The sequence below is a fragment of the Centroberyx gerrardi genome, chromosome 15 (assembly GCF_048128805.1).
Source record: "Centroberyx gerrardi isolate f3 chromosome 15, fCenGer3.hap1.cur.20231027, whole genome shotgun sequence".
In the NCBI taxonomy this organism is placed as follows: Eukaryota; Metazoa; Chordata; class Actinopteri; order Beryciformes; family Berycidae; genus Centroberyx; species Centroberyx gerrardi.
In genome coordinates, this window is record NC_136011.1 from 29785706 (window position 1) to 29797817 (window position 12112).

The 12112-nt window shown below is 43.1% G+C and overlaps 1 protein-coding gene across 1 annotated transcript in view; it reads left to right on the top strand.

The window, feature by feature from the left end:
- ninl (ninein-like) overlaps positions 1–12112 on the top strand; it is a 50132-nt gene that overhangs the window by 1467 nt on the left and 36553 nt on the right. The window contains exons 2-4 of the mRNA XM_078288748.1: positions 1191–1400; positions 3622–3718; positions 8287–8489. Of these exons, the coding sequence (XP_078144874.1) occupies positions 1218–1400; positions 3622–3718; positions 8287–8489 (483 nt within the window). The 5' untranslated portion in view covers positions 1191–1217. The remainder of the gene's footprint in view (positions 1–1190; positions 1401–3621; positions 3719–8286; positions 8490–12112) is intronic.

The following is a 12112-nucleotide window of genomic DNA, read 5'->3' on the forward strand; positions in this document are numbered from 1 at the left end:
TTAATACATAAAGTGAGTAAAAAGGTGCAAAAACAAAACACAGAGAACAAGGTGTTTTGTTGACAGCGTCATCAGTTTGTTCTGATTTCAGTTCGTTTCGTTTCTGAGTGAAATGAAACGGTTACATGAAAAATATCAGATCGGGCCGCAAAAACGAAGAGGCAGAAACAAGATAACTTCTAACCATTAGTGCAAAAACAACACACTCAAATCAAATAATTTTTATCAGACAGACAGTTCAGATGTTCTGTTCATCTGCAGAGAGACTTTAACCAGGTTTCCCTGATACAGACATGATGTGGAGAATCCTGGACAGATAAGACCAGGTGTGTGTGTGTGTGTGTGTGTGGGGGGGGGGGGGGGGGGGCATCTGGATTCACAAGGGACTGAATGTGGTAATTTAATCTGATCAATTTAAAACAAGAATCACACCCCAATACTGTAACTGTTAAAATCAGCTGTCAGTGATGTACTTTACATCTCTGTCTCCATCCAGTAGTTTGTTGTGTTTTTCTTCTTGGTGGATAACCGGCCAATCGTAGACGAGGTGACGTCACCTCCAGATATTTATAGTTTGATATGAGAAAATGTTTCAGGATGTAAAACATCAGCGGTAAACGTCAGGTTTTGGTGTCAGTCCCTCAGAATCAAAGAGCGAGGGCTTCTTTCTAGAGCCGCCATTTTGTACCGAGAGACGTTCAACAATCATACAGGGAGAAATCCATCGTAGAGGAGGAGAGAGACCAGTTTCTCCACCACAGGAGGAGGAGAGAGACCAGAATGCACTGCAGGAGCAGGAGAGAGACCAGAATGCACTGCAGCAGAGAGACAGGCTGGGGTTTTCAGTAAGGTGGCGTGGCCAAGATCACAGACATGTACGACCCAGAGCTGAATGATCACACCGTCAAGATATTTATCTGCTCGCACGTCCAGCTTCGATTGAATGCGACAAGTCTCCACCCCTTCTCTGGGGGTTGTTGAAAGGCATTCTGGGAAACGTAGTAAAACACCAGCTGCAGTAGAAGAAGACGAGGCAGGTTGAGGGAAAGCGAGTTCAACAAAACAGTAAATGACACTTCATCTCTAAATAACTGCTGAATGAACTGAACAACTGAACACGCAGGGGGGCGGGGCAGCGTGGCGCGTGCAGATGGAGGAGGCGGAGCTAAACGCAGGGTGTTGTGTCTCAGGGGGGCGGAGCCGCGTGATGCGTGCAGATGGAGGAGGCGGAGCAGAGCCGGTACGTGGCCCAGCTGAAGGCGGAGTTCGACAGCTGCGACTCGACGGCCACCGGCTTCCTGGACCGGGACGAGCTGACGGCGCTCTGCAGGAGGCTGCAGCTGGACGCCCACCTGCCGCTGCTGCTGCACACACTGCTGGGAGAGCAGCCGTACAGCAGGGTGAGACACACACACACACACACACACACACACACACACACACTGCTGGGAGAGCAGCCGTACAGCAGGGTGAGACACACACACACACACACACTAACACACTGACACTAACACACATACACACACACATAGACAGGCACTAACACACACACACATGCACACACACACAGATGCTAACAGACACATACATCCACACGCTAACATGCACTGATGCTTATACACACACAAACACACACACACACACACACACACACACAGGTGCATGCAATCACACACATACATGCAAGCCCAAACACACATGTAGACACACACATGCCTGCAAGCATGTGTGACAAGAATAAAGTTCTGGGGGAAACTTGGAAGGTTTTGGCATAAAAATGGTCAAATCTAAAGATACTGAACATTTACAAAATATCAGCTTCAATTAAAAATTATTGGTTTTCAGTATTCTGACTCCAGGACCTGAACTGGAATTTAACATGCACTCTCACTTCAGTTCAGGAACGAACCCGACCCTGATACACACACATGTTCAGATGAATCATATTTCAGTTCAAATGAATCAGGTGAATCACGTGAATCAGATGAATCAGAAGAATCAGGTGAATCAGGTGAACAGGTGAATCAGATGAATCAGGTGAATCAGATGAATCAGGTGACACAGGTGAATCAGGTGAATCAGGTGAATCAGATGAATCAGGTGAATCAGATGAATCAGGTGACACAGGTGAATCAGATGAATCAGGTGAATCAGATGAATCAGGTGAATCAGATGAATCAGGTGACACAGGTGAATCAGATGAATCAGGTGACACAGGTGAATCAGCTGAATCAGATGAATCAGACGAATCAGGTGACACAGGTGAATCAGGTGAATCAGATGAATCAGGTGAATCAGGTGACACAGGTGAATCAGATGAATCAGGTGAATCAGATGAATCAGGTGACACAGGTGAATCAGATGAATCAGGTGACACAGGTGAATCAGCTGAATCAGATGAATCAGGTGAATCAGAAGAATCAGGTGAATCAGACGAATCAGGTGAATCAGATGAATCAGGTGACACAGGTGAATCAGATGAATCAGGTGAGTCAGGTGAATCAGATGAATCAGGTGACACAGGTGAATCAGATGAAACAGGTGAATCAGATGAAACAGGTGAATCAGATGAATCAGGTGACACAGGTGAATCAGATGAATCAGGTGACACACGTGAATCAGCTGAATCAGATGAAACAGGTGAATCAGGTGAACAGGTGAATCAGATGAATCAGGTGAATCAGATGAATCAGGTGACACAGGTGAATCAGGTGAATCAGGTGAATCAGATGAATCAGGTGAATCAGATGAATCAGGTGACACAGGTGAATCAGATGAATCAGGTGAATCAGATGAATCAGGTGAATCAGATGAATCAGGTGACACAGGTGAATCAGATGAATCAGGTGACACAGGTGAATCAGCTGAATCAGATGAATCAGGTGACACAGGTGAATCAGGTGAATCAGATGAATCAGGTGAATCAGGTGACACAGGTGAATCAGGTGAATCAGATGAATCAGGTGACACAGGTGAATCAGGTGAGTCAGGTGACACAGGTGAATCAGATGAATCAGGTGAGTCAGGTGAATCAGATGAATCAGGTGACACAGGTGAATCAGATGAAACAGGTGAATCAGATGAAACAGGTGAATCAGATGAATCAGGTGACACAGGTGAATCAGATGAATCAGGTGACACACGTGAATCAGCTGAATCAGATGAAACAGGTGAATCAGGTGAACAGGTGAATCAGATGAATCAGGTGAATCAGATGAATCAGGTGACACAGGTGAATCAGGTGAATCAGGTGAATCAGATGAATCAGGTGAATCAGATGAATCAGGTGACACAGGTGAATCAGATGAATCAGGTGAATCAGATGAATCAGGTGAATCAGATGAATCAGGTGACACAGGTGAATCAGATGAATCAGGTGACACAGGTGAATCAGCTGAATCAGATGAATCAGGTGACACAGGTGAATCAGGTGAATCAGATGAATCAGGTGACACAGGTGAATCAGGTGAATCAGATGAATCAGGTGACACAGGTGAATCAGGTGACACAGGTGAATCAGGTGACTCAGATGAATCAGATGAATCAGGTGAATCAGGTGAATCAGATGAAACAGGTGAATCAGGTGAATCGGTTGTGAAAGTGAACTGTCTGTCTCCTCAGGTGAACTTTGAGGAGTTTAAGGAAGGCTTCGTGGCCGTTCTGTCTCGCTCTCTGGACTTCAGCACCTCAGAGGAGGAGAGCAGCTACCTGGAGCCAGGTAAGGGGGGGGGGGGGGGGGGGGGTCTGTATTGATGAGTCTGGTATTGATTGATAAGTGATTTTCTTTGATAATAGTTGGATTCGTCCTCACAGTCACAATCGCTTATCCAGAAAACCCAACAGCAGAATAAACTTTAATTCCAGATCACCAACATCACCCACAGCCAACAGTGAGGAGGTCAAAGGTCAGAGTTAGGGTTAAACTGATATATGGGGACGATGTCAGGCTTTTATTAAATATCAGATATCATCACCTCTGATATGGTGGAGCTTCCTCCTGACCATTATACAGAGAAACTGTCTGGAAAAAACGGCAACAATTGAATTTATTTATCAGTCTGGTTTCAGTGGAGAGTTTTAGTGTCTCATGATGCTCTAAATGTTTCAGAGGCCTGATGAGAAGAGAATACTGGAGGAAATAGTGTATATTTTGATTTTTTTTAGCATGAAAATAATAAAATTAAAATACTCAATATTGGCACAAAATATCAGCTATCAGCAGCTTCAGTACAAAAATGTCATTATCAGTATCGAGCTTAAAACCCAGATCAGTCGAACCCTGGTCAGAGGACAACAGGTGGAACAGATGAAGGTTTCAGTCAGACTTCCAGTTTGGAAAGATTTTGCTACCTGAAATTCATCAGGCAATATTTAGCAAAACTTTATTCATACAAGACATTTCATACATAAGGCAACTCAATGTGCTTCTTATAAAACACAAAAAATACATTATTTGTCTAGTAAAATGGCATATTAAAAAAGAAGATAAAATAGATAAGTGGGGATAAAAATCATAACAAAAAAACATTTATGGAAAACATAAATTATTCGATCCTTATACAGTGATGACTTAAGAAGACTCCTAACTTCTGCTAACTTCACGAAACTCTTCAGATACAGAGCACAACATGAAGACTGGTAAACTACAAAGTGAGATTTAAACTTTTAAACTCCTGCTTTTCCAGTAAAAGTGTTCAGCAGTTATTATTAGCCATAATCAAGTCAGAATTTGGGGATTTTTGACAACAAAACTAAACTCCTCCTCTCAAAGTCTACTCTAACTGTAACTATATTTTATATGGTGACAACACTGTTTTATGAACCCATGAGTGTAAATCACACTGTACTGTGATCTGTTGGTATTAGTGACCGTGAGCTTCAGCTTCTCTCACAGATGTCTTTGTTGTAACTGTAACCGGTTTTAAATGTGACAGCAGTGAATTATGAACTCTTTGTTATGTGTTGTGATCTGGGGGTTTTGTTCCTCCGAAACCACGAGGCAGACAGCAGATCAGACCGGATCGCTGTTGGATCACATGATCTGAGTTTCCATCTGCACATGACTTCTAAATCTGCTTCAGATCTGCTGTCAGCTCACAGCTAATCTGCTCAAACACCAGAGGAGGAGCGGAGAAATCCCAACGGGATCAGAGAAGTCGTGAAATGAACACGAAGTCTGAGACGCAGATTTACGAATTATGTGAAAATTATGTTCCTCCACCAGGATCTGGATTCTGTGACAAAAATATGAATTGGACATTTTCAGCTGCAGGTCGGCTAACGGTTCAGTTTAGGAACTAAAACAACTTGGTTAAGGTTTGGGAAAGACTTTGGTCGGTTAGATAAGAAAAACATTCACAAAAAATTTAAATTTGATGAAGACATGTCCTTCATACAAACTGGGACTTGAACTCCGGTCTCCGACATTGAAGTCAGACTCACGGTCCATCCTCCACCCGACCACAACACCTGACCTGAGACCTGCTGCCTGTTACAGTCCTGTCTGCTTCATGGAACCGTTTCCTGCTGGGAAAACTGAGTTTTAACACTTTACCTGCCACCAACATGTGATTTGGTGTTAACAAGTCGTGTTCACTTCACATATTTGTGTGAGATCAGGTTGAGGAATCCTCGTTCTAACTGGTGGGAGTTAGAAGGAGTTAGTTCGCAGAGCCAAAGTCAGCTCTGATTGGCTCTGAGCCTGAAACAGGAAACGGCTTCTGGTTTGTTTTCTGCAACAAGAAGTCTCCACTGTTAGCTTAGCTACAGCGCTAGCTACTTTGCAGAGTAAATTCAAGCTAATATACAAACTCTTTGGGTAAATTGATGAAAAATGTGACTTAAGACTAATTTCTGTTTTATCGATGAAGCTTCTGTTGTTGTTCTGTCTGCAGCTTCTCTTCTCTGTGAACAAACATCTCAGTTTTGATGTTTTACTGTTTATTACTGTCTAATATCCTCCAGTGTTGTTTGGACCTTGACAAAAGGTTTTCTTTTTGCTAGCTAGCTAACTGTAGCAACTTCCTTGTTGATCCTATGGCAGTAAACAAGTGAGCAGCAGAGCCAGGCTCCGCCCAGTGAAATTTGACTAGTTTGATGATTGACAGCCCACAGCATCACCACCTTTTCTAACCCACTGTTGTGTTTAAGTTTCTCCAAACCTCTGTTGGTTTCCACTGGAGGTCGGAGAGGCCGTCCTGTGACTTGAAGGTCACAAGTTTGATTCCTGGAACAGCGAATGTGCGTTTTAAAACCGTCCCGCCACTTTATACTTCTGTTGTCCCGCCTTCAGCTAATTCATCCACAACAAGCAACAACTCTGCTGTTCTCCCATTTCATATCTGCTGCTGTTTTCATCAGCCTGTTCCGGCTGCAGAATGCAGAAGGTCCCGTTGACTTCTGGGAGTGTTTTGGAAAGCAGGCTGACATCAGCTGTGGAGCGGTTTCTGCCTCTCCGCCTCGCTCGGTGCGGCGTCTCTGGTGCAGATCAGGAGCAACGTGTGGCGTTATCGATATGCGGGACGTGTGGCGTTATCGCTATGCGGGACGTGTGGCGTCTCTTTGATGCAGGCGCAACTCGGTCAGAGTGGAAGAAATGTGATTAAGGTGTAACATGCCTTTATAATGCAATAAAATCACAGTACTGCTCATGTCTTACTGCGATTGTGGTTACTCCAACTATGAGCATAACCTCATTAACATAATCAGAGTGTGGTGTTTACAGGCTCCACCTTACTCACATTACTGCCTTAATTGCATTATAATTGTATTATTGGTGTGCATGTAAACCCTGAGATGCTGCAGCACCACAGCAGCTGGTTTAGGTGTTTCTTCTGTACACTTCATAACTGTGTTGTAAGACCACAGGGAGCTGCAGCGTGTTAAACTGCTAAAGAAGAGTAGAATATGGGACTTTTAAAGCACCAAGAGTGACAGATCTCCGGTGTGGGAGTTGAACCTGTAACCTGCAGAGTTAGTGCCTTGCTCCACAGTTCAGACTACAGTACGTCCCGGTCTAGAAGAGAGTGATGTCGTCTGAAGCGTTCCCAGATCCGGCCTATTTAAAGGGACGGTGCTACTGTATGGATTCCTGTGTGACGGTTTTGGCTCAGCCTTTAATTTGCGTCTTGTTTCTGGCGGCGGTCCGGCTCTGCAGTGACTCTGCAGCTCAGCCGCTGCCCCGCATTCGCCGGCTGGCCGCCAGCAATTGTGGGCAGGAAGTGAGTCGGGACGGCCCGGACTCCGCCTCTGGATCCAGAAATACTTTGGACCGAAGAGCTGCAGCAGACAGTACAGACGGGCTGCGGTCCTGTTTGGTCCTCCTCTCTGGGCAGAGCCAGGCGGCTGAAGGCAGAGCTTTACTTTACCGGGCCAGAGTAGAAACACTACACAAGAAAGTCACATGCAAAGCATCTGTGCTTTTTTTTTTTTTTTTTTTTTTTTTTTATATGTGTAATTTCCCATTTCCCATGTGAAAAAGGACATTTTCACCAGTGAATTGTCTCTTTGCATGCAAAAATTACAAAAAAACTTGAAAAAAAAAACTTTTCACCTTTTGAATTGAAATTTTCACATCTGAAGTAAAAACTATCACGTTTGATTTTAGAATACAAAGTGACAGAAAATGTTCACATAAAGTCTAGAATAAAAACAAGAGTTTCCTATTGGCTGTTCCAAAAACAGGAACAAGAGGTGATTGGTTCTTTGCCATCAAGACTCCCAGACTTTGGATCAACCTTTCAAATCAAAGCCTTTTATAGATGATGAATAAAAAGTTTTTATGTAAATAAAACTTTTTATTCATTGTTTTCAACCTTCCTTTTATGGTTTAGTTTTATATATTTCTGACCTTGCTTTCTTTGTTGTTGCTGTTGATAAAACCCTCTGTACCTGTTTTAACAGTGCTATATAAATAAAGATTATTATAAATATCATTAGTAGTAGGGGGATTAAAATCGGTATCATCTTTGAAGTCACTTCTTAAAACCTACTTTTATGTAAAGGCCTTCTCTTAATGTTTATTTTAACTTATTTTATTCTATTTTAATTCTTTTTATTATTTATTATATTGCATTTCATTGTATTCCTTCTTTTAGATGGTGTTCTATTCTGTTTTAAGGCCCTTTATTGACTTTTTAAACTCTATTTTTCTTGTTTTAAAGCACTTTGTAACTCTATAACTTTATGAACAAAGTTTATTATTATTATTATATTATTAGACAGCGGGTTTTCTGTTGACCATAGTCGTTCTCTAACTCCTCCTCTCTGGTTTCCTCGTCCCTCCAGTCGTTCCAGAGGAAGTGAAGCCGAAGTTCGTGAAGGGAACGAAGCGTTACGGCCGGCGGTCCCGACCGGACAGCAAGGCCGACCCGCCGGCGGGCCGCGACTCGGAGGATTCCCCGCCGTTCAGGACCGAACCCGCCGAGTCGTCACCGGCCGGCGTCCGCAGGGCCAAACTGAGGCGCTCCACGTCTCTGGAGAGCGTCGAGGTAACGGACCGACACGCTGTCTTTACTCTCTCCTTCATCCTCCTCCATCTTCATCCCTTAATCACTCCTCCCTCTCCCGTCACCTTCCTCCACCTGCTTCCGCTCTTGTTTTGTTTAAGTCTGAAAATGTTCTTCCTGTTCTTCCTGGCCAAAAGAAGACAGTTTCCTAATGGTTTTTAAGATTTTTTTTGTGTGCGTTTTGAGAGGTTTGAGCCTTTAACTTTCAGAAAAGAGGGAAAAAAAATCTCCTTTCTTGTTTTATTTATTTTCCCTACCTTGAAACTCTGGAAATGTATGGAAAACAAATTCTGTAATTTCCAGGTCTTGATAAGTTTGGAGAAAAAAAGTTTGGAGAAGTATTGATTTAGTGTCCGCATGTACATGCAAATACACGTTTTCTGTGGTTTTAGAGCTCCGTCGCCTCACAAATTCTGATATTTGTCATTGTAAAGAATAATCTTCATCAACAGTCTGATATAGCAGAGTTAGTCGGAGCGAGACGACTGTCAGTGTAACTCCTACTGAACACAGAAACTCTTCAAATCAATCAAGGAATTAAGGTCTGGAAATTTTGAAATTGAATCTGTAGGAACCTTTCTATCATCATATCGATCAGGCTCACAGGAATAATTAATCCATCTATTACAAGTTTATTACAGGATTATTTCTTTTTGGTAAGGGAATGTAAAGTTGATTTGTGATATCAGTCTGTGGTGACACTGTCATATCTGAGGTATCCAGAGAAAGTCGTTCAGTGAGTGGAAGGTGTGTTAAGTCCTGGAAATGTATTTTTGTTGTTGTTCTTGTTGCTAAGCAACAGTTGAACCCTGTAGACAGAAGTTGTTGTTCAGTCTCAAAGTCTCGGTTCTTGTTTCTTCTGTATTTCGCTTCACTTCTCCGTCATCCTGATCGTTCAGACTCACAGGAATATCTGTTCCATCTGCTGTCAGGTTGCAGCGACCTCTGACCTGTGACCTGTGACCTGTGACCTCTGACCTCCTCACTGCAGGTTGCCTGTGTTGCTGGTGATGTAGGAACTTGTTGACCTCAGTGAGTCTCTCTCTGTATGATGTGAAAGCAGAAGCTCGCTGTGTGGTTTTGTTTATACTGCGGTGGAGAGAGCAGAGCCTGGCACACACACACACACACACACACACACACACACACACACACCACAGGCCTGTATTGCTATACTTGTGAGGACATTGACTACGTTAATTCCCCTAACCCTTAACCTTAACCCTTACCTTAACTTAACCTAAGCCTAATTAGTGATGGGACAATAAACAGTATTACTGTATATTGCGGAAAAAAACAATCACCGCCTCTAAAATGTATTACAGTGTTCACCGTGACTCTCGTCTGTCATCACAGATGTTTTATTTTCCCCACCTCCCCCATTTCTGTTCTTCCTCCTCAGTGTGAATGAAGCACTTTGTGTTTCGCCGCTGGGTGAGGCCCGGCTCAGATGTCTCAAATAACGTCCTGCCGTCCGGCCCGGGACGGAGAATACCTGAGGAGGTGGAGGGGGGGGGGGGGGGGGGGGGGGGGGGGGTTGGGAGGTTTGGAGGTTTCAGGAAGTGGGATTATGAGGAATGTGGCTCCTGGCAGCCGTCCTGCACCAGCACTCTGTGTTGGTTTTGGCTGCAGATCAAAGATGCACCACTCCTTTTCTTTCTCCTTCGCACTCTCTCTCTCTCTTTCTCTCTTTCTCTCTCTCTCACTTCCTCCCCCTCTTTCCTCGCACTATTCTGGTTTTCTGGAGAAAAGGCTCTGCCTCAAGTGCAGTTTGTGCTGATGAAAAAGCAGGTCGACAAACGCAGTTTGTTTCCAGAACCACCAGCTGCAGTAAAACTCTTAAAACACTTAGAAAAACCACAACAGCTGATGTTCTCTATACTGAGTCTCTGTCCAAGTCAAGTCCATGTCATTATGAAGTCTCAAGTCTAAATGTAGAACAGCAAGTCAAGTCAGAACAAATCAAGAGTCCAGTATCAATTTAATATCTTAAAGAAAACTAAATATCTAGGACTTTTCAATGCAATATGGTTTTAATAGGATAAAAACTTGGTAAGAGCATCATGAGTTTGATTTCTATAATCAGTTTCAACTTCAATAAATTCAATCATTCCATACAAATTCAGAAAACAGAATTTAAATTCAGTCGTCCGCTGGAACAAATCTCATCACTTTCAATCTAAGTCATTTACACAAACACAAGATCTCAAGTCAAGACTTTAGAAACCTTTTCAAGTCATCAAAGTACAAGTCAGAGTCAAGTCCCAAGTCACCAGAACCCAAGTCAAGTCAAGTCTCAAGTCTTCTCTTCATGCATCAAGTCGAGTCTCAAGCAATTCAAACTGTGACTCGAGTCCAAGTCATGTGACTCGAGTCTCCACCTCTGCTTTGACCGAGTAACTACTGACTTTAACTCTGTCGGGCGGTTGTGACGGTAAATTCCTTTCTAATGCCGATGTTTATTTTATCATCAGCTGGTTTTTAGGAGACGAAACTTCCTGCATTCCTTAGAGACTAGGGCTAAAGACAAGACAGTTTACTGTGTCACAGTAACCAAATCCACCTTATCACACTATTCACTTTTACTGAGAACGTTACTGAATGGATCTACAGCCACACCACAACAAGCTGACTCAGCTGCTCTCTGCTTCTAGCTGCTTCATACAGATTTACACTTTATTAACTAACACACAGTTCTACAGATTTACACTTTATTAACTAACACACAGTTCTACAGATTTACACTTTATTAACTAACACACAGTTCTACAGATTTACACTTTATTAACTAACACAGTTCTACATGTTCCTCCATCATGGACAGAGTAAGAGTTAAGGAGAGAGAGAGGGAGAGAGAGGGAGAGAGAGAGAGAGAGAGAGAGAGAGAGAGAGAGAGGGCAGCTTCCTGTTAGCATGTTGTGTTACATCAGGTTTTCTCTCATCTTCTTCTTCCTCTCTCTTATCCTTTCTGAAATATTTAGAGTTTTTATGTAACCCGGCCGACTCCGATGGCCCGGGAGATTAAATCCTGTTCAACCCTCTCTCTCCCTCGCTCTCCCTCTCTCTCTCTCTCTCTCTCCCTCCTCCCCCCCCTCTCTCTCCCCCCCTCTCTCTCTCTCTCTCTCTCAGCCAGTTGGCTCTGTGGTTTTCATTTTGCTCCAGCGACTGTAATTTCTTTTTAAATAGTTAACATTTCCAGCAGTTTAGTCAGTTACATAAAGGGCTTAAAGGAGAGAGAGAGAGAGAGAGAGAGAGAGAGAGAGAGAGAGAGAGAGAGAGAATTTACATAGAGAGATTTGATTTATTACTGGTATGTAGTATTTTTTTATGATTTTTATTCAGTTGTATTTGGATGCTTTAGTAACAAGAGACAGAGAGAGAGAGAGATAGAGAGAGAGAGAGAGAGAGATAGAGAGAGAGAGAGAGATGTTGTTAATAGTTGACCGTCCAGCTCTCTGTTAGTGGACTGAGACTTGTGTGAATAATAAAATCAGATTTACAGTATGAGAAAGTCCAGAAGAGTCTCAGAAGCTTCACATACAGTTTATAGAAATCAGCTGAGCTCAGTCTGCTTCTGTTTAGAGTCAGACGGCGTGAAGAAATGT